The sequence below is a fragment of the Odocoileus virginianus genome, chromosome 3, assembly GCF_023699985.2.
Source record: "Odocoileus virginianus isolate 20LAN1187 ecotype Illinois chromosome 3, Ovbor_1.2, whole genome shotgun sequence".
In the NCBI taxonomy this organism is placed as follows: Eukaryota; Metazoa; Chordata; class Mammalia; order Artiodactyla; family Cervidae; genus Odocoileus; species Odocoileus virginianus.
The window spans coordinates 54278041-54301400 of record NC_069676.1 but is presented as its reverse complement, the minus strand read 5'-3'; the positions used below and the strand labels follow the sequence as shown (position 1 = coordinate 54301400).

At 41.0% G+C, this 23360-nt stretch overlaps 1 protein-coding gene across 10 annotated transcripts in view; it reads left to right on the top strand.

Moving 5' to 3' along the window:
• The window catches only part of PPP2R2B (protein phosphatase 2 regulatory subunit Bbeta), a 512526-nt gene that overhangs the window by 373245 nt on the left and 115921 nt on the right, over positions 1–23360 (top strand). For all 10 annotated transcript variants that reach the window (XM_070465593.1, XM_070465592.1, XM_070465594.1 and 7 more), the window contains 3 exons: positions 11549–11646; positions 14843–15008; positions 21541–21653. In XM_070465593.1, the coding sequence (XP_070321694.1) occupies positions 11549–11646; positions 14843–15008; positions 21541–21653 (377 nt within the window). The remainder of the gene's footprint in view (positions 1–11548; positions 11647–14842; positions 15009–21540; positions 21654–23360) is intronic.

Genomic DNA, 23360 nt, shown 5'->3' with positions numbered 1-23360 from the left:
GGAGGTGGGAGGGGGGACTGGGATGGGGAATACATGTAAATTCATGGCTAATTCATTTCAATGTATAACAAAAACTACTGTAATGATGTAAAGTAATTAGCCTCCAACTAATAAAAATAAATGGAAAAAAATAATAAAAAAAAAGAAAAAAAAAGAAAAAAAAAAAAAAAAAGAGAACAGCATTGAAACATGTATATTATCTAGGGTGAAACAGATCACCAGCCCAGGTTGGATGCATGAGACAAGTGCTCGGGCCTGGTGCACTGGGAAGACCCAGAGGGATCGGGTGGAGAGGGAGGTGGGAGGGGGGACCGGGATGGGGAATGCATGTAAATCCATGGCTAATTCATTTCAATGTATGACAAAAACCACTGCAATGATGTAAAGTAATTAGCCTCCAACTAATGAAAATAAATGGAAAAAAAATTAAAATTAAAAAAAAAAGAAAATCTGGGTATAATTTATAGTCAGCCCTCCATATTCCGTGGTCCCTCTGTATCTGTGGATTCAACCAACTGTGGACCATGTAGTACTGCAGTATTTACTCCTGAAAAAAATCCACATGTAAGTGGACCTGTGCAGTTTAAACCCATGTGGTTCAAGGTTCAACTGTATTTTTAAGTGTAGATTGGTGGTATTAGGTACATTCACATTGTTATACTCATCTCACTTTCAGCAAAAGCCAAAGCGCTTGCCGTGGTCTGCAAGACTCTACATTATCTGAACCTCTTGTGTCTATTAGCTTGTTTTTCCCTGTTGACACTATCTAGCCACACTAGTCTTCTGACACATGTGTGTTCCTTTCTTAGAGTCTTCTCACCATCTCTTGCCTCTGTCTGGAGTGCATTTCCTAAGATACCTATATGGTCACCTCCCTCTCTTCCTTCAAATCTACTCTAGTCTAAGCCTCTGTCTTATCTCAAGTAATCTTAATTCCCCTTACTCGGCTATATTTGCTTCCCATAATACATAACATATGATGCAATTTGTTATGTTTCTTGATCATTATCTTTTCTCCACAAGTGGAACATAAGTTCCATAAGGACAGATATTTTTATCTATTTAATTAATTGATGTTTATCCAACCTGGAATACCATTTGACACATAGTAGGTGTGCTCAGTGAATATTTGCTAAGTGACTGAATAGAATGATGAATGAGTCTATCAATGTTTAGTCTTTTCTGAGCTTTCTATGTTTTGTATTATTCATTGGTATCTAAACTGCTACATTAACATGAAATCGAATATAATGGATTTTCTACATATCCAGGTTTCAGTGGATAGAAAAAAAGCAGTAAGGAGGTACTATAATGCCTTTGCCTGATGAATATTTATTCAAGATTGGGTCATGCTGATGAGAAAAATCAGCACGTTTATTTATTCTCTCTTTTACTATTTGCCTACTAGGTGTTAAGTACTCTATTCAGTCTTTAAAATAGGGACATTATCCAAAAGAGAGTAACATTTTATTCTAATTTTCAAAATACTGCAACTCCTAGCCAGAAAGAGAGGAAGGGTGGGGAGGAGGAATAGAGAGGAAAGAGATGGAGATGGAAAGAGAAATACTGATTCATAGAATTGTAAATAGCACATTTGGTCCTGAGACTTTCCATTAACTTTGCTGAGACTATTGAAAAACCATCATAGCATACTACCTTAGGGAGTGTTAGTAGCATCTTTATTTTGCTTGACGTAGAAATGTCATGTTTTAGAAGGGAAAATCTGAAAGCATTCTTTATTCTTTCCTTTAAACTTACCTAGAATTTAACAAAGGGACATAGTGCATTTAGTGTTAATTTTGTCCTTTAGAGAAATACAAGAGATTTTTCTGAATGCAGAGCTATGGATGGAATGTGAGTTATCTTAAGTTCCAGTAGTGACTTTATATTGCCTTCTAGACCAAAGCCATCAGTAGGATTCTTATTCTGTTGCTCAAAAACTTCATTATAGGGTCTTTGAACAACCTATTCTCCAGCATTATTTTGCTGTATCCCAATCTAGCACTACCTCATAGTCTTCTAAGTAGAAAGCTCCTTGAAGGCAAAAACCAGGTATGTATTGTTAGCATATCCCTGGCACCCAGCCCACTGATGTGCACATAATAGGTGTTCATTAAATAGAGTCCTTGCATCTCAGACCTAATTGTTCAAAATTCGCTTGCTACTACATGCCCTCTCCCAACAAACACCCCATCCCAGAACCCTCTGTTCACCAACCTATCTGCTCGCTTCTCTTCTTATGATTTATGGAAACCAATGCTACAGACACTTTGTAGGACAAAACCTCTTCTTTACTGATCAATCCATCTTGTTCTAAAGTTGTACAATGCTCACTGTTCCAAATCAGAGCTTCCCCTTGCCTCACACCCCTTAAAAATGTTTCTTACCTTCATCCAGCATCAATATTTCGCTCACTGATGCTTTGTTTGGGGTTGTCCGTCTTCTGTGTGTTGGTCCACTTCGACACTGGCTCTTTTGGCTCTCATTTGATGATCAGTTGAAGGAAAAAATTAGGAAGCATCTATTATATACTAAGACACTAAGCCAGGCACTGGGCTTTCTAGTGATGAACAAGTTCCTTGTGGAGTTTATGTTTTAGAGACTGGAAAAGGCATTTAAAGTGGTTCTTTTACCATTGTGATAAATGGTAATGGTGTGCAGTGATAACTGATAGATCTTTTACCATTGTGATAAATGGTAATGGTGTGCAAGTGATAACTGATAGATCAGAAGTACAGGGAGCCAGAAGGCTGCATCCTAAAGGGCCTGTCTGGGTTTGGGGAGAAGTCATGCCAGGCTTCCCTTAGAAAGTGACATTAGAGCCAATTCACAAATTCCTTCAGCTCCCACAAGGCAGGCACCATGCCTTTCTGAGTTCAGAGCATCTGGCACAACAAAATTTTTGATGCAAGACATGCCAAGAGACTCCAGTGCCTGCCCAGGAGCTCCTGTTCCCCCACAGATGTGATGGGCTTTCTCATCTTAGACCTGGGATCCCACTGACTTTGAGGTCAGTGCTAGATGATCCCATATTGTGTACATAATAGATATGAATGATTGACAGAGCTTGTATCACCTGAGCACTTAATTACTCCTCTGCTTTCTGAAAGAGTAGGTGACAGATGGTAGACACCTTTCCAGCAGATTCCACTGTAAACCACACAGGCTTGAAGGCAAGTCTGGACTGCTACTGATCTCCCTCGGGCTTTCTCTGTACTTAGAGGACTTACAATTTTTCAAATTCCTTTGCCCTTTAGGCAAGTTTTGTTCCACTACCAGAAAATTCTCTCTTCTCAGTTTCTGTGTTGCTGGAACTTGTTTTGAATGAAAGGCAATCTCCATGAACCCACATGTCCTGAGTTGTCTCAGACCTGGTTAGTGCTGGAGATTTGGTCAGTGTGGGGGAGCTGTGTGCATTTTAATGGGAACAGCATGACATTCATTACTCACCTGCTTCCTACCATCTGGATTTTCACAGCTCAGCAAGCATGGTGGGCTTACTACACATTAGCTTGGGAGAAACTTGGCTCCAACGGAGGATATGGCTAAGTCCATTTGAAGTCATCATTTTATGATGGACACCATGATAAATTGTAGGGGGAGGCATTCTATCCCAGTAAATGGATTTTATATTTGAATGGTCAAAAATTAATGCACCATTACCATACAGGGGAAGAGGGAAAAAACAAACACCTCAATATTGGAAACTAAGTATGTGGGAAGGAAAATTGGTTGTATGATAGAGGGAAAATGAAAATGTGAGTGTGAGAGTTTGTGCCTGGAGGTGGCAGGGCAAGAGATCATTTTTTTCCAATTCAATGCACATTAATTGATATTAATTAATCTGCCCCTGTACACAATACTATGTGGAAAACAAAGATGGAAAGCCATGTCTGTTAGTAAGCATTCACTTGCACATAGCAAAATGTCTATCCTGCAGTGGCTTAAACCGCTAGGTATCTTTTGTTTAACAAGTTCAGACACAGGCTGTCCCTATGGTAGGCTTTTGTTAAGTGATGTCACTGGGGACGTTGTCCCTTCCTTCCGTCTGTCATACTCAGCCTCTTGGCTTGGCCTTAGACTTAGTGCCTCATGGTCATGTGGTGGATGGAGCCACAGCTGCACATATGACTACATAGAGCTACATACGGAGGTAGTGTTATACAAGAAGTACATCAATGCAACCAGAAGGCTTCCCATCACTCGCTTGCTTCCTTTTATTCTGGGAAGAAAAAATTTTCCCAGATTTTCTGCCTCCCTGCCCCCCAAGAGACTTTTCTGTGTGACCCATTGGCCAAATTTGGGTCGCATGGCCATCCCTAGCCAGAGGAGAGGCTGAGAAGCAATTTGCATTTTCAGCTTCTACAGTGGGACAAGCAAGGAAGAAAGGCAGTGGAGAGGAGCAGCAAACAAGAGTATTAGCCACAGCGCACTCTCTGCCCTTCATGGGCTTGGTCTTCACAGGTCTGACATTTAAACTGTGCCCCTTCTCCAGCACTGCGCTTGTGGCTAAATAGGAAGCAGAAGTTGATAAAGTCTGGGGAATTGGGGCTGTTAGATCCTTCTACCTGCATTCTTTCATAGAAGAGGATTACCAGCACCAGACTGAAATTTAAACCTGTATACACAGAATTAATTATATTCAAGTAAAAGGGAGTGGATTCAGTAGCTAAAATCCAGACACCAGTTAGGTGACAAATGAATCAACTCTGGATCCAACAGAATGTGTATATTCCATATACTCGGTCAGTATAGCAAGCATGTGGCATAGGTACAGTCTCTTTACTTGCCAAGGCCCATGACAGACATAACCAATGGATCACAACACCCTCCCACCAAGCCCAGCTATGACCTCAGTCTTTCTCAATGGGCAGCTTCTGCCAATAGATCAAAATTGGTGACCAAGATTAGATCCATTTGTTATCACTTCTCAGAACTTGCTATTTACTACTATTGTCACTAGGACAAAGCTAAAGGAAAGTGACAAGTAATGTCAAGTTAAGAAGTTAATGCTACTGAACCAAGGACTCAGATGGCATCCCAATTAAAGGCAAAGGGACATTTGAGTCAGAGGGCAGAAAACCGCATGCATAAACCTGGTTTGTGATATAGAATAATAAAGATATATTGATGAATTGAGCTTCCCAGTGCTCTAAAAACAAAATTATAAATAGTGATAATATCTAAACAATAAGATGAAAAAATAAAATCTGACTCCAACTAGCTAGAAAATGATCATTGACTAGAAATTGAATTGAGCCGTGTGTGTAGAGACCAGTAGCATTAAGCCTCTGTATTTACACACACTCCTTTGGAAGGCCTTATATACCTGTTAGTTCATTTCACTCCCATAATTTTATTCCTTTCTGAAAAATTGTTCACTATAGAGAGGTAATATGAAGGAACTTTATAGGAGGAGGGTGATTAAACTGTTTTGTCTCATGACGGTGATAATGGGTACACATCTACATGCATTTATCTAAATTCATAAAACTATATGCTGCAAAAAGTGAGTTTTATTATATGGGAATTAAAAAGCAAATTTTTAAAAATCACTGACATAAATGTTAAAATCTTGTATTCAATTCGAAAGTCAATTAAAATTGCTTAAAAGTTAAAAGTTGTTCAAGCATGTATGATCAAGGTAAAAAAAAATTGGAAAATACTAAAAAATTAGAAGACTATAAAAGAGTAAATTTAAACATCTGTGTTCTACCCCAAAACAATATCATTTTGTAGTCTCTCTGATAGATTTTTTCCTATGATTATTTGTGTGTGTATAAGAGTTAATTATTTCCTTTGTGGGGGATATGTCATGTTATATTCTAATCATCATTTTGGTATTAATGGAAGTATATACCTCTTTGTGTATGTGCACAGTCACTCAGTCATGTCTGACTCTTTTGCGACCCCCTGGACTGTAGCCCACCAGGCTCCTCTGTCCATGGGATCTTCCCAGGCAAGAATACTAGAGTGGGTTGCCATTTCCTTCTCTAGGGGATCTTCCCCACCCAGGGATCAAACACAAGTCTCTTGTGGCTTCCACATTGGCAGGGGGATTCTTTACCACCAAGCCATTAGGGAAGCCCATATATTACTTTACTAGTTTAGAAAAAAATACATTTTAAAATGTAAATACTTTAACAAAATTGAGATCATTTTAGGCATACTATTTTATTACCTGACTTTTTAAAATTTTACAATATATTAACATCTTTTCAATGTAACCATTTGGAACACAATCCCAGTAGTAGAGCAGTACTTAGGTATATCTTGTTTGACCAAAACCAGACTTCCTTTCCCCCTGCCATTTTGATGGGAAATATATTCCAGTGTACAATTTCAGTTATCCATAGGAAACCTTTTCCAAGAAAATGGATGCTGACTTTGGACTGTGAACCAGAACCCAAGGAGGAGTCCACAGTGTTGTAAAGATGGAAGGAGCTGTTTTAACTCCCACTGGGGAGTACAAGAATCCCGTTTGTTTAATGATCCACAAAGTCAGGGCCAATCTAACTGGAAACCCCTGTGTGCGTGACAAAGGCTCCACAAGTCCCCTCACTGCAGGAGCCACTGCAATTAACCCAAGCATTTCAGCCTTGAAGAGCAACCCCCCCCGCCCAGTCCTTCTCCACCCAGATTTGCTGGCAACTACTGCCATTTCACCCCATTGTCATCTTGTAGGAAACCCATTTCCCATTCTTGCTGGTATCTTTGCCCTGGCGGAAGAAAGAGCAGACTCTGCTAGAACCAACCTCCTTGTCAGGAAGAAAGCCAAATATTGGAAGAAAGCCAAATATTGCTCGCCCAGAACTAGTCCACTGATACAAGTACCATATACGACCTTACAGTATTATCTCCAGATGTTTCCAAGATGAAAGATAAAACATGTAATGGGCTCTGAAGGCTAAATTGTATTACACTCTCATTTTAACCCCTGTGATGGAAGCTGAGAGGTCAGTGCTAGTGACATGGTCAGTAAGATCTTGTCCTATCAGAGGACTTGGGTTTAGGTCCTAAGTCTATACTGAGCATTGTTTCATCAAAATAGTCACCCTGCTGTTGAACTATGCAGCGCCTAATAATTGTAGTCAGCCCTGGCATTGCATAGACTCCAGCCTAGCATGGTACCAGGGGAGTCTAGGGCATGAGCAAGAGGATCGATCCTTCCTTCTCTTCAACTTCACAATCACATGCATATAAATGCCAAGTCAGTTTCTATTATTCAGGTAAATGGAAATTTTATGTGTGAACTTGTTAGTCTGGAACCTTTGAAGGATGGTGAGATTGATTTTAAAAATGAAAAACTCGATTTGAACAGTGCCTATTGAGCTAGAAATGGGGTTACCAGGCCACTGTCTTGTGGAAATTAAATCAGCACGAACAGATGTGGAGCAGGGCAGACGTCATACCTCCCAGGGCTTCCTTAAAAAAAAAATCATGTTAACTACACTTGACCTCTATAACTGCTTTTGGCTTCTGCTTTTTGTTTTTAGTCAAAAACACGCACTTCATTCACGTCTTTATAGAACAGAGAGAAAAATGCTCAAGTGTATAACTTTTTGCATAATAACGTGACTCGGCTGCGCCCTTAAGAAAATGAGTTGTGGTGAATACTTATCACTTAAAGGCAAAATGTCCTCTAATCGAACTTAATGAATTGAACTTTATTTGAACTTGATGAATTGACTTCTGTTGACCAAGATTTCACAAGACGTTATTGTCTCTGAGCTTGCTGGTTTATTGTTATTGCCATATCCTCTTTCTGTACTCAACCAAAGTCATGTTGTCTTGAGCAGTGTTATGTTTTCTAATTTACACTGCTCTACCAAGAGCATGTTGCAAGTACAAGAGCTTTGTATCCAAAGTCCCCCTATCTTGAAATTGGAATGTGGGGTGATTCATGAGTTTTGCCTCAATTATTAAACAGTCATAGATGAAGATACGCAAAAGATGGATAGGGCAGTAAAATTCTCTGGTTACACCTATTGGCTTAGCCATGATAAATGAGTCAGGAAACATGAAAGTTCAAAACAGGTATTAACTTGAGTTGCCATGGCACATGTTCTGAAGGGAAGCAGACAATACCCAGGTATAAACAGCCTAGTATACAGACCAGCTCCCTGGCAGCGTTAAGAGCAAGGTCAGGACTTGGCAAAAGACTAAGGGATTTCAGCATCCTGCCATGCCAGTCAGTCTTTCTCTGACAAGTTTCTCGAGGGAGACATAGCACAATGATAATGCTTGGAAAACAAAGGAGGCATTTATTTACCTCCTTTATATATCAGGGGACAAGCCTGATTGCCCATAGTGCTGAGTTCTAATGACATTGCCTTGGATCACGTGGTTTAGACTTGAGTTTGAATCCCACCTGCATTTTAATGCAATTTGACCCATGTGCATCTTAGAGAGTAAAGATGTTTTCACAGGGTCCAGACAAAAAGACAAGATGCATATCATCCTTGGGAGACTGAGTTTTGTTTCCCTTGGAGTGACATTTGCTTAGAAACTGAGCCAGAGACCAACCTTGGAAAAAGCTACTTACCCCTCCCTTCCAATACTCAGCGTCACCAAAAGGGAAGACTCATCTCAGTTCAATACAGTGGCCCCAGAACCCATGTAGCGCTCCAACGTCTGTGTTCATGTTGCTGCTGAGAGGAAGGGCTTCAGATGCCTTTACGCAGAATCCTGGGGCCCTGGTGGTTCAGTGGGTAAAGAATCCACCTGCAATGCAGGAGACATGGGTTTGATTCCTGGTTTGGGAAACCCCCCTGGAGAAGGAATATGGCAACCCACTCCAGTATTGCGTAGAGAATCCCATGGACAGAGGAGCCTGGTGGGCTACAGTCCATGGGGTTGAAAAGAGTCAGACACAACTGAGGTGACTTAGCACACACACACATACACACAAGCAAAATCTTAGCCTTAAAGACATGAGCACGGCACTGTTAACTCCCAAGCCTGGGCTCCCCATCACCCTCTCATTGCGCCCTGCTCCTCTTTCCCTCCAGGTGGTGTCTGGCTCATTTTTTAGTGCTTGACAGAAGCCTGGAAGTGAAAAGAAACAGCCATGTCTGCCTAAGCTTCTCCCCAAAGCCAGGAAGCTGGGTGAATAACCTCATTGCTAGCCACTCACTGAAAAGCCAAAGCAGCAACTAATGTGAGAAGTGTCTCCTAGCACTCGAGTGTTTTTCAACCAGGGCATTCTGAGGCAACTGGAAACATTAAACAGACTTCTTGTCCCCTCTGTACGTGAGAGTGCTTTGCTAAGACACGCAAACTCTAACAAAGGAAAGTGGTCGATCATTCACTCGAGGTGACTGGCTTCCCAACCTTGCTGGGCTCACCTGCTCCCCGCTGGGCTCTTGTTCTAAAAACAGGTCTTCTAAACTTGCATCAGGGACTGAGTAGCCATGCAGCTTATTTTGTGTTTCCTTAAGGTAGTGTTCATTTGGAGGGCTCTTCTCGAGTGAATGGATGGGATGTCCAGTTGAGATTGTCCATAAGGAATGGAGTGGCTTTTTCTGGAAGGAGCACTCTAGAGACTAGAAGTCAGAAGCGGGTGACCCACAAACCATTTTAGTCCCATAGACAGGATTATATTTTTTTTAATGTCATTGCACTCAGAAAAAAATCATTGGTTGCCAATCTATAAAACTGAAGAGGTTTTCATGTAAAGCTCTGGGTTTCCAGCTTCTTTTAAAAAAATATGACATCCCTTATTCATGGAATCTAAAAAGAAATGATGTAAATGAACTTATTTACAAAGCAGAAACAGATTAACTGACTTAGAGAGCAAACTTATGGTTACCAAGAGAAGAAAATGAGGGGAAGGGATGTTAGGGAGTTTGGGATGGACATGTACACACTGCTCTCTTTTAAATGGATAACCAATAAAGACCTACTGTGTAGGACAAGGGACTCTGCCCAGTGCTGTGTGGCAGCCTGGATGCCAAGGGAGTTTGGGGGAGAATGGATCCGTGTACATGTGTGACTGGCTGCCTTTGCTGGGCACCTGAAACTCTCACAACATTGTTAAACAACTATACTCCAATATAAAATAAAAAGCTTTTTTAAAAAATCAGAATATCTGGCAACACAGGTAATATTTCCTAGTCCCAGTTGGCTTGAGCCGAGTAGCCACTTGTCTTTTAAGAGGAGACTCAAGCTTCCTACCTCACCTGATTTCCTTCACTCCCCATTCCCTCATGGCCCTGTAGGATTTGAACCTGTTACCACTGGGGTCAGTCATCTAAGACACCAGAACAGAAATCATGAATTATTCTTTTAAATGCGCCTGGCTTGAAAGTGATTATAGGTTATGCCTTATTCTTTTTTCTTCTGCACAAAAAATGACCATTTAAAACATTTTCATGTATGGAAAAGGACAGTTAGAAGCAAAGTGGAGAATTTCACACTACTTACCTGAATCAATCGGGCATATAAAGAAAATCCTGAAATGATGATATTAAAGTAAGATTTGAGATTTGAATTATTCAGGGGTAATTGCCTTAGTTTTCCAGCTCACTGTTTCCCCTTCACTTTCCTTACATGGGCACAATCTTTAGAATGTACCTCTGTCAAAGGCCACAGTCATAATTCCCCCGCCTCATTTTTTATTTTTTTTTTTAACTCATTTGCACTCTTGGTAGTGATTGTTGGAGCCCTGTGGGGGAATAATTGCAGAGGAATTAACCTCTGACATTTTTCTAAAAATAGCCCTAATAAATCCAATCATAGGTAATTTACCTGTCCGTGTTCCTCCAGGGATAACCAGTATTGAAGAAAGGCTTGGCAGGCTGGCATTCCTTCAGCAATTATCTGTGATCTGAGTTCCTGGCGCCTGTGTATTTTCTCTGTTTAGAGATACACAGTACAAATTTCCCTCTCCCCTCTGACCTTGTGACCCTATTTTCTCAGCACCTTTCTCCTTGAGTTGCAATAAAGCTCTGCTCTTCCAGAAGGGTGTGATGGGCTCACCAGAAAAGGGGGAGCATTTCCAAGGTTCCTCCTTGAATTTCCAACTCCTGGAGTTTCCCTGATGGTTCCTCTGAGTTGTGTCCCTTCATTTTCCATGTCTGAGCTTCAAGCATCTCAGTCCTGCTCATCAGCCTTCAGTCCTCATTTAGATTCCACAACTGAACCCCATTTGGGGAAGTTTCTTGGTGTAGAAGAAAGGGGGATGCAGAAGGCCATGGGTGGGAAAAGAGTCTGTGGTTGGTAGAAATTATCAAAGAAAATTGCCATCTCCCAGAGCCATAAGAAAACTCGTTTTCTATTGCCCAAAACAAAAGAATCTGCATGTGCTTTTTCCTTTTGTTCTCTCTAGTTGTTCCTGGAGACCACAGTTCTGTGTGGGCATCTAGGAAATTTACTTCCCCAAGTGCCACTAGAAGTGGCACTTCAAATACAGGACATAAAATCCTTGTAAATTCCACTACAGAGACAAAGCCCTAAGCCCTTAAATGCGCAGAAAAGTACGTCTATTATCTATCGTTTGAAAGTAAGTGTGCAGTTACTTAAATTGCCTTTGTCTTCTTCTTTTCAGCTGACATTATCTCTACGGTAGAATTCAACCACACGGGAGAATTACTAGCGACAGGGGACAAGGGGGGTCGGGTTGTAATATTTCAACGAGAGCAGGAGGTAAGTGGCAGTGAATGCAAAATGCCCATTTTCTCTTCTTTTTAAAGGAGGCCTCCCACTGTTTCTTAATCCTCATGTGTCGCCCTTAACCTTGCTGCTTGGCTTGCAAACTAAAAACTGCCAAAAAGTCATTAACATCAACAGTTGCACAGGCTCACAAAAGCACCTGGAATTAGAGCCTTTTCTGGACAAAGTCTTCCTTTCCAATCCTGGGTACTGCACATTCAAAATGACCTCATTTCTCTGGATCTGCAAAATGCCACAGATGCTTGTAGAGTGTAACACCTCCATTCTCAGTGGGGTTAACTCTCTTGAATTTAGAAATTCAGGGACTCCTAACAGAATACCTGGGATAAGAGATACAGCCTTTCCCCAACAGATGTGAAAAGGATAACTTGGCTCAGAAAAGAAAATGTAGCTCCCTCTACCAAAGCAAGTGAAATCCCGGAAAATGACATCTGAGCAAAGAACATGGTTCACACTTTACTATGCACGTGCTTGCTAAGTCACTCAGTCGTGTCCAACTCTTTGTGACCCATGGACTGTAGTCTACCATGCTTCTCTGTCCATGGGATTCTCCAGGCGAGAATACTGGAATGGGTTGCCATGCCCTCCTCCAGAGGATCTTCCTGACCCAGGGATCAAACCCACATCTCTTACTTCTCCTGCCTTGGCGGGCGGGTTCTATACTGCCTGGGGGAAGGCCACACTTTACTATGGATGACATGAAGTTCCCTGCAGCTGAATCCTCTATGCCTTCCAAGCAGGAGTCATTAACTCCCAGTGAATCTCAAAAAGCCCATTTCTTCCTGAGACTTGGGTTCCACTAGGAATAGCTTCTCTTTTTCATATAAATTGAGTTTTTTTGGGGTGTCTGCTTCTGCTCTGTCAGAACAGAATTATGGCCCAATTTGATTTCCTTGGCCTCCCCTGGCAGGGTCCAGAAGCTTACAGCAGGCCAGTCTGTGTTCAAGTGACTCTCCCATCTGCTACTGCCTGCCTCGGAGATTCACCCAGTGTGGCGTGGCGGGAGGCCCCCCCATGTGGGAGGGAGGCTTCACAAGAGACTTCCCTAGCAATTTAAAGCCTGCTTTGTGCCTCAAAGCCATTTGTGTTCCATCTCCCCTCCAAAAAGGGAAGTCTCATTTAGAGGTGATATATTTGGTAATTGCACATTATTTGCAATTAATTTCTATAAGGGCATGGTAATCCCTCGGGGTTCTGTATGAATTCAAGTGTTCAGCATTAATTCAGGCACCCAGCCTATTCCATTGGCCCTGGAAACACGAAAATGTGGTTGGCAAGTAGAAACTAATAGCTCTTCGTGACCTGGAATTTTTCCTGCTTTTCCGGAGCTGCCTACTGCTAATTGGTCTGGCACATACTCCACACAGTTGACAGTCTGATTTGGATGGTAGCAAATCAAGGCTCTTAAAAATTTATTGTTCAGGTGGACTAGCTCTTTCTTCAGTAAACAGGACAGGAGCGAGTATGTCAGCCTCTAAAGTCCTTTTAAAATTGATTTTTAAACCTTCTTCTTCAATTTTTTTTTAATCCAATTAGGTTCCTAATAATGATAAAGAGAAACCAGAGGAGCTGTTTAGCATAAATTACCCAAGGCAGCATGTTGCCAGTAATATTCCATTCCGTGTTTCCCATTAGCTATTTATAGGTTTCACCTATTTTAATTTACTGAAATATTTGGGAAGCCTGATTCATTAGTAGAATGGAGGGGGACACATTTTCCAAAGGCGAGTGGTTTTGTTCAATAAGGAAAAAAATGTTGAGAATAATAACATGCAGTTCACCGTTGAGTTTTATGGCAAGGCTTGGGGTTGAATGAACGCTGACCTTGAGAAACACAGACATGTGGCAACATCTAAGTCAGATCTCCTCTCAGCTCCTGTGGGCGACTCCTGTGTATGAATGCTCAAGTGACACCATCCTGGAGAATTTGCTCAAAGAACCTCAATGCCCTCACGAGTACATTTAGCATCAGTACCATTACCTATCAGTAAATTGAGGCTTGGGTTTGAATGTCCAGTATCCACCCAGAAATAGTTTGTTTTTTTAATTTAAAGCTTTAATTAAGAGTCATGCATCTATGACAAATGCCTAATAAGACCTGGATTTGAATTTGTGCACACAGTTTTCCCAAGCCTGAATCTTGAGATTCTTGGTCACAAGATTCTAAAATGCAAACCTCCCCTCCATCTTTCCCTTCTTCCCTTTCTCTCTCACACCCTCTTTTCCTCCTGTCCATCTTTCTTCTTTCTCTTGTCCCTTTCTCCACACTCTCTCTTCATGTTCTGTTCTCTCATTATTTATTCAGTTCCTGCTGTGTGCACTTTGCATAATCGATGCTAAGGGAAAGCCAGTGTAAAGTTTCATAGTTCTCCCAATGATCTGCATGTCTTCTCTGCCCTCATGTCTGTTTTGTTACTCATGATGGGAAAAGGAGAGGGAGAGATCTGATCCTAATAAGCTGTGTGTCATTTTAATATCTCTGAGCCTGTTTGGTCCATTTCCCTGCCCTGGGAACCTCTCAGAGATTCTGTGAAGATCTGATGAGTTATAAAAGGCCAGTGAGGTATGCAGATGCTGCAGTTCTGTGTTCTTCATAAAGGATTGATATGCATCTATATGGACATCAGCATTGGATGACTCATTTCTAAGGGTGTCCAAGACATCCATTAGGACACAGAAAATATTAGAACATCTATTGATTTTAAAATCATGTTGTTGGGACTTGCCTGGTGGTCCACTGGTTAAGACTCCATGCTTCCATTGCAGGGGGTGTGAGTTCGATTCCCGGCCTAGGAAGTTCTGCATGCCATGTGGCACAGTCACCTAAAAAAAAAAAAAACTCGTGTCCTACTTCAACTTCTATTTCTACATATATTTTATGATGTATACCCTATGCCCATGCAGCAGTTTATGTATATAATTTATAAATAAAAATATGTAAATATTGGAGGTGCCAGTGTTTACCACCAGGGGTGCACAGTCAAATGACTTGAGGCCACGGAGCTGAAGAGGAACCTGTGGTCAGCATAGTCCTGCCCTCAGCCCGCTCGGACGCAGTCTGCCTATCCCACCTCTCATGATCCTGCTCAAAAAAAGAAGGAACTGGTGAATTTTCAGTTGGCTTATATGATTTAATCTTTGGTGTATGTGTTCTTTTCCCTTCCTACAGAGTAAAAATCAGGTTCATCGTAGGGGTGAATACAATGTTTACAGCACATTCCAGAGCCATGAACCCGAGTTCGATTACCTGAAAAGTTTAGAAATAGAAGAAAAAATCAATAAAATAAGATGGCTCCCTCAGCAGAATGCAGCCTACTTCCTTCTGTCTACTAATGGTAGGTGAAGGTGACTTACCTCGTTTGGTGTTTTCAGAGATATAGTCAGCAAACCATGTATTTTAATCTCTCTTAGCCACCATTTTCCTTTTTACCTTGCAGGCTGTTGGAAAACTTAGAAACCATACTTGCAAGATGCCTAGCAGAATGCCTGACTGAGAATAGAAACTCAGTAAATTGTACTTACTCTTTTTAAAAAAATAACAAATTTATGACTGAATTCTGTGAGACTTCTTATCTGTAGTTTTTGACAAATGCAGATTATTTCCAGGTGTTTTTGGAATGTGACTTCCTGTCTTAAGATTCACTGAATGTTATTCTGGGAACACATTTCAGGAAACAAAACATGCCGTCCCTATATATTTGGCCCACTCAATAGAAGTTATTAATCCCTGAATATATTTGGGGGTTTGGAAAGCAGATGTCTTTGACACAAGCAAGCGCCCTACTAGGAACATAGGTCAAGAAGACAGGAAGGAAAGTAGAGAAAGTAAAAGTCACTCAGTTGTGTTCAACTCTTTGAGACTCCGTGGACTATAGTCTGCCAGACTCCTCTGTCCATGGAATTCTACAGGCAAGAATATTGGGGTTGGTAGCCATTCCCTTCTCCAAGGAATCTTCCCAACCCAGGGACACCATCAAAAAATGGATCAAGTAATGGTTTCTTCTCTTTCTCCCTCCATACTTTTCTTACATCATTTATTGGTTTGGGGGGGAATTGATATAAATGGATCAGAGAGAGAGGATGTTAGGGGTTGCATAGAGAACTTGATTCTATACTAATCTTTAAGCCTCTATACAGTGGAATTACCAACTCTAAAGGTTTTTAATACTCTACTTGAAAGAAGCCATCTGTGCTCAAAACAATTCAGGATAAAATCAAATACAAAAGGGTGCTAATTGAATAGCATAACAATTAAGAGGCTTAGTACACACAAATTAAACACCCTCTGCCAAACAAATAAGCTGGAAAGAGACTTATTTCATCATCCTCTGTGTGAGTCTTTGAGGAGTGTACATTTAAGTATAAATCAAGAAACATTGGGTTTGCTTTTTGCCTATCTCCAGCATTTATTAAGAAAGGGTAATGCTCATATGTCAAGATAAAACAAAATGCAGACTGTATATATACAATGATCAAACCTATATTAGCATTTTTGAAGACTGAAATGAAGCACACTGAAAGATTTATTGTAAGTAATCTTATGCATTATGAGTGACTTGTCAATTTGTTACTTTTATTGTTTTCATTTTCTAAGTTCTTACAATTTTTATTTTAATATCATGATAAAAGAGGGAAAGTTTTTAATGTATATGAACCCCCCAAATCCCTCAAATGTAAAAGCCAGTGTATAAATCTATAAAGTAATGGTTCTGCAGTAGCCAGCATAGCGTTACTCAAGCATAGTTTATCTCAACATGACCAGATTTCCGCTCATCTGTTTCTCCAGATTCCAAGTAATTTAATTCTTTCTCATAATTGTATTTATTGTTTTGTTTACATTTTTGTGTTAGTTGTTCAGTTGTGTCCGACTCTTTGGGACCCCATGGACTGTAGCCCGCCAGGCTCCTCTGTCCATGGGATTCTCCAGGCAGAAATACTGGAGTGGGTTGTTATTCCCTTCTCCAGGAGATCTTTTGATCTTGATATTCCAAAAGTGAATTTGTTTCAAGTTCTTCTCTCTTAGTTTTAAGTTTTCCTCAAAGGCTCAACAGACTCAACACAACTTAGAATGGAAGAAACTTCTGATGATTTTGACGTAATTACTTCAGGCAGAGAAAAAGTATCTGATTATCTTCTCTAGGCTAGCTTTGTATTATGAAATTTAGCCTATTGATTATTATAATAAAAGTCAAAGACATATTAACTACTTTGTGGGGGGATGGGGAAGAAACCAGTGAAATGCAATGAAGATTAATTATATAGCATAATGTTCTGTTAATTGAGTTTTTAAATAGTTTTTTGATTAACAAGGATATTATCTTCCCATTTGGGATGCTATTTCATATGCCACCAGCATCTCAAAATGATTCTTAGAAGACAAATCCCCATGCTCATATGTGATTTTCTTTTTTATACTAATATTAAGGTTGAGAATTCCCCTTAAGGCAAATAGGTTAACATGGAAAAATTAATGGAAGACAATCGGAATTACTGTACAAAAGAGACAATGAAGATAGATGATAAGATTGTGTTTAAAGATGCCACAAGTAATGATAAACTACTCAGAGAGCCAGCCAAAAGGAAGAAAAAGTCATTACTCATGGTATCAGCCACATGTTTCTCAGACTTTTTATCCACAAAGCTTCAAGATACTGAGTCAAGAAAAATTGTGATAATAAAGTCAAGAATGACTCCAGGCATCCTAACCATGGGGAATCGAATTGAATTCACCATCAATTATCTTTTTTAAAAAAATTGTGCTTATCTCATTATAGCTGGGTACAGTTTTTAATCTTCTGCTAGAATACAGTCCCAGCTTTACAGTTTTTAATGAAAAATAAAGCCAACATTCAGTTGTGAAGCTAGACCTTAAAATTATTCACCAGCTGAAGACACATTACTTTACTTAGATGTCTACTTCTATCATAATACCTATGATCAGGTGAAAAGGTATACTTAATTTGTTTTTCATGCTATGAAAGTAGTAATTGCTCATTGTAAAAAATTTATAAAATTCAGAGAAGCAGAGTGAAGATAAGGAAAGTATTCTTATCCAGAGAGAACCACTATTAATGGTTTTTTAAAAGGAATAGAAAAGTGACTTGGATAAATCTGTTTCTTACCAAAAATGAGACATATTCTATAACTTTACAACCAGATTTTTAATTTAATAATATAATAGTAACAGGAATATCTTTGTAATTGTGAAATATTTCTCCTAAAATAACATTTTCAATGACAGCATAGTATTCCATTGTATGACTTTTCTATAGTTTATTAATATCTCCCATTTCTAGACCCTTAACTAATTCTCAGTTATACATTATGTGGAGATAGATGTTGGTATAAATAGATAAATGATTGGGGGAAAGGCATAGTATAAGCTATGTATAGTATGTTACATTTATTAAAAGCAGTTATGTAATTCCACATCCAATATAATATAAGGATATACACAAAATTTTCATAATAGTTGTCTTCATCTAGTGGAATTGAGAAAGGTTTTTTTTTTTTTACTTTTATATTCATTTTCATTTTCTACAATTATATGTACCAGTTTTACAATAAAATGAGAAATATAAATCTATGTATGTGATATTATAGGTTTGTACCCCTCTTCAAAAAGTGCATAGAAAAAATACTGCAGACTGTAACTGTATTATTAACTGTACTGTAAACTGTTAATAATGGTGGTCCTGGACTGGAGGGATTTTAAGAATTTTTATTCTTTATGTTTTACCTCTAATTTCTCTCTTTTTTGGTATAGTAATTTATCATTCATAATAAGAAAAATATGAGAATTGTCTTGCCATTAGGATGGAATACATTCCAAAGCCAAGCAATAGAAAATAATTGGTACTAAGATTCACTGATTTGGGTTCTTCTAAGCTCTAGTAGTATTCTACTCTGATCTCTGATTAGTAGTTAATCAAGTGACTATATAAATATAACCCAAGTTTCATTTTCCCACCTTAAAAAGAAGGTCATCATGCAGTCTGTATTCGGACCAGAAGAGCATTGCTAGAAAGTTCTAAATTCAACACAGCATCTAGGAGAGGCTTCTTTGCCTTCTGTCCTCGTACAAGCTGGGCTGAAAGCACAGATCGTACCCTTAGCAGACTTGACAGGAGTGCCAGCAGACACAGCCTGTGTGATGCCCACATGTTAGGAAGCGGGGGCCCTTCTCTGTTAGGACAGCCAGATGACGGCAGGAAGCCCACCTCACCACGTGGCTGGCGCTCTTCAGACACTCACAGAGGAGAGCTGGGGAGGGGGGTGAGGAGCAGACAAACGGGAATTCTCGCTCAGGCAGGGTCGAGGGGTGGCTTTCCTCCCCTGACAGCCTTGCAGAGAGGAAATAGGATGTGCTGATGTCATCACGGGGTGCCACTCATGCTGTCAGATCAGCATCTTATTGCTGCAGAATAGTTGCCCAGCTTCCTCTTGCCAACAGTCGCCGCCATCTGTGAACCATGACTAGAAACCCAACCCTGGGTTAAACTCTCTACATGCGGTCTTCCATTTAACCCGCAAAGAGTCCCATGAGAAAGACATTTGCTTTCCCCAATTTACAAATAAAAAACTGAGGCACAGAGAAGTTAAGTATCTCTGTCTGTAAGATTGGAATATTAGGGACATACTTATACTAAAAAAATGACTCCTATGTCTGCAATTTAAATTGAGCTGGCTGTTCTGTACCCCTCTTCCTGCCCTATCTGCTACTTTCATTTGGGTGTCACCCCAAGACCAGTTAGGCACCTACCGCGTGGAGATCCCAGTCCCCGACCACATGGTGGCTAGAGTTGGAGTCGGAATGTGGTCCAAGGTTGTCTGCTTTCAAAGCCACCCTGTGCAAGCACAGAGCAAGACTCCGAGGACGCAGCGGAGTCGCTGCCGTCCAGGAGAAGAATGAGAATAGATAGTGAACACGGGACCTGAGAAGAAAGGCCTACAAAGGCATGCAGTCACAGGCGTGATCTATTTGACCCAAATATGTTTCCTTAAAAAATGGATTAACATATGCACACTACTATATATGAAATGGGTAACAAACAAGGACTACGGTACAGCCCAGGAAACTACACTCAACATTTTGTAATAACCTATGAAGGAAGAGAATCTGTAAAAGAATATATATATATGACTAAAGCACTGTGCCGTACACCTGAAACTAACACAACATTGTAAGTCAACTCTACTTTAAAAACAAACAAACATAGAATGGAAGACCTGCAAATGGGGCATGCCACCTCCAGCTCCCCTGAGACCCCAGCCCTTTCACTCATTCCCCTGGCACTGACTACCTCCCATGAGCATTCGAGTCCTCACCTCTGTTTTATTTGCTATAGAGAATGACAGGGGTCAAGAAGTGATGTAAAGTCCTGGGACAGTATAAAGGTGAGAAAAGTCTTTTCCAGCAAGGGACTCAGAAGAGAGCCTGAAAGGGGAAAGTGTTCAGATGAATCTCCTTCTCATGTTACTTCCCTGAGTACTGCCAGCAAGATGCACTGTATAAATGAGATGCATTCATTCATCTACCCATATTTACTGAACATCCAAGATGGTTGGATGGCATCACCAACTCAATGGACTTGAGTTTGAGCAAACTCCGGGAGATAGTGAAGGACAGGGAAGCCTGGCGTGCTGCAGTCTATGGGGTTATAGAGTCAGACACAACTGAGCAACTGAACAACAACCTTTGTAGGTGCTTGAAGGTGTAGTTAGGAACACGACAGACTGAATCCCTGCCTTCGATGATTTTATGTTCTAGCAAGGAAGGCAGGATAACTAAGTTGCTAGGTAGTAAAATGTGCTCTAAAGAAAAATAAAGCAGGAAGAGGGGATGGAGAATGGTGAGGGGAACATCTTTCTGTAGGTTAATTAGGAAAGGCTCTGCTGAAGTTGGGGCATAAACAGAGAGTAAAGTGAAGGAAAAAATATTGTGAAAAGAGGGTAAAGGGCTTTCCTGGCAGAAGGCACAGCTAGTGCAAAAGGCGGGAGTAGGGTTAGCCCATACAAGGAGCTGTAAGGAAGCCAGGTGGCAGAAACATGAGAGGTGGCAGGGAGTAGGGTAGACAGTGAAACCATAAAACATGAGGACCTAGGGGTGCGGTCATGGAGGGCCTTTTGGGTCAGGCTAGGGACAGTGTGCGGAGAAGGCAATGGCACCCCACTCCAGTACTCTTGCCTGGAAAATCCCGTGGATGGAGGAGGCTGGTAGGCTGCAGTTCATGGGGTCACGAAGAGTTGGACACGACTGAGCGACTTCACTTTCACTTTTCACTTTCATGCATTGGAGAAGGAGATGGCAACCCACTCTAGTCTTCTTGCCTGGAGAATCCCAGGGACGGTGGAGCCTGGTGGGCTGCCGTCTATGGAGTTGCACAGAGTCAGACACAACTGAAGCAACTTAGCAGCAGCAGTGACAGTGTTAGCAAGGGGGGATGCAAGCATTGGACTTACATCTCAGGATTATTGTGAACATTGAATAAATTATCCATGGCAAGTGTGAACATGGTTGCATCATTAATTCTATACATGTTGTGGCCACTCTTATTCAAGGTTCAGGGCATATTTTTATTGAATTAACCCAATTAATGTGTAAGCTGTAGCTTTAACAGTCCATTGTCAGGGAAGCCATTTCTCTCAGCACAATAAATGATTTTGTTTGGAAGCATGAACTCTGCCCTCAAAGACCTTGAGATGTGCACACTTAGTCCTTGACATGAGCCAGCTTCCATAGCAGTCCCGTCCATTGACCTCCTCTTTTCCCTGCCCTACCACCCCCACCCCCATCCTGCAAAAGAAAATAAATAAATAAACTTCTTTACGAGCTTACTCTCACTGTCATTGTGGTTTCCTCCACAGATAAAACTGTGAAGCTGTGGAAAGTCAGCGAGCGTGATAAGAGGCCAGAAGGCTACAATCTGAAAGATGAGGAGGGCCGGCTGCGAGATCCTGCCACCATCACCACCTTGCGGGTGAGCACAGCCGACTTTCAGTTTCCCTGGCAACCAGGGTCAGGGGAAGTTTGACCACACACTGGCTGCTATTGAGGGTTACAGCTCTCAGCTGTGAGGGAGGGAGATCAGACAGAAACCCAGGCTCCCTGAGTCCCTGGTGGCAGATGGAGGAGCAAGAAGGCACCAAACTGTGATGACTATAAGTCCACGCATTTCCTTTTGTCACCAAGGACTTGCCTACAGGACTGCTATACATTACTATGTTCCTAGCCTCAGTCTGTTTGCATCATCAAAAGCATCTTGAGCATCTTCAAGGTACGGGGATAGGACGACTCATATGGGAAGTTGGAATCTTGTGATGCAGAACATAAACTTTTAAATCAAACAGGCACAGGCCTGGGTTCAAATTCTGCCACTTACATAGTCACGTTCCTTTTTCATTTTTTGTTTAACTTTTATTGGAGTATAATTGATTTACAACGTTGTGTTAGCTTCAAGTGTTCAGCAAAGTGAATCTGTTATACATATATCCATTCTTTTTTTAGATTCTTTGCTCCTATAGTCCATTGCAGAGTATTAAGTAACATTTCCTGTCACATTCTCTTTTTGAATTTCAGTCATGCAAGTTATTTTTAGTTTCTCTGTCTGTAAAACAGTGAACCTAGTACCTTACTGTGCGTGGACTTCTAAAGCTAAAATGCAGTATGGATGGAAGGCCCTTACTCCATGGCTGGTACTCTAGAAATGATCTCTACTCTTAGTCTAAGTAGCTTCCTCCCTGCCATTCAGACGTGCACAGTCTGGTAAGAAAAGAGGATGTGCAGGACTAACATGTAAATGTTTATAACACTACATCAGTTCAGTTCAGTCGCTCAGTCTTGCCCGACTCTTTGCGATCCCGTGAATCGCAGCTCAGCAGGCCTCCCTGTCCATCACCAACTCCCGGAGCCTGCCCAAACTCATGTCCATTGAGTCGGTGATGCCATCCATCCATCTCATCCTCTGTTTTCCCCTTCTCCTCCTGCCCCCAGTCCCTCCCAGCATGAGGGTCTTTTCCAATGAGTCAACTCTTCGCATGAGGTGACCAAAGTATTGGAGTTTCAGCCTCAGCATCAGTCCTTCCAATGAACACCTAGGACTGATCTCCTTTAGGATGGACTGATTGGATCTCCTTGCAGTCCAAGGGACTCCCAAGAATCTTCTCCAACACCACAGTTCAAAAGCATCAATTTTTCGGTGCTCAGCTTTCTTCACAGTCCAACTCTCACATCCATACATGACCACTGGAAAAACCATAGCCTTGACTAGACAGACCTTTGTTGGCAAAGTAATATCTCTGCTTTTTAATATGCTATCTAGGTTGGTCATAACTTTCCTTCCAAGGAGTAAGCATCTTTTAATTTCATGGCTGCAGTCACCATCTGCAGTGATACAGAGTGAGATAAATGCAATGAGAGTCAGAGCTGCAGTTTGATCAAAGGAGGAAGAAATTATGTTTGGTTCTGGGAGACCAGAATAGGTCTGGCAGGGAAATGGTATTAGAAACGGATTTCTAAAAGCTGACTTTTAAAGGATGGCCCTCTAGATAAAGAGTAAAATGATTTAGGACTGAGTGATGACTTTAGTTTTGGAGTGCTCAATGTGAATGGTAAAGCAGGCCGGTTTTGAGACCAGCTCTGGCTCCAGGCAACTTCCAGAATTGGGTAAAATATGTGCTTTCAGATG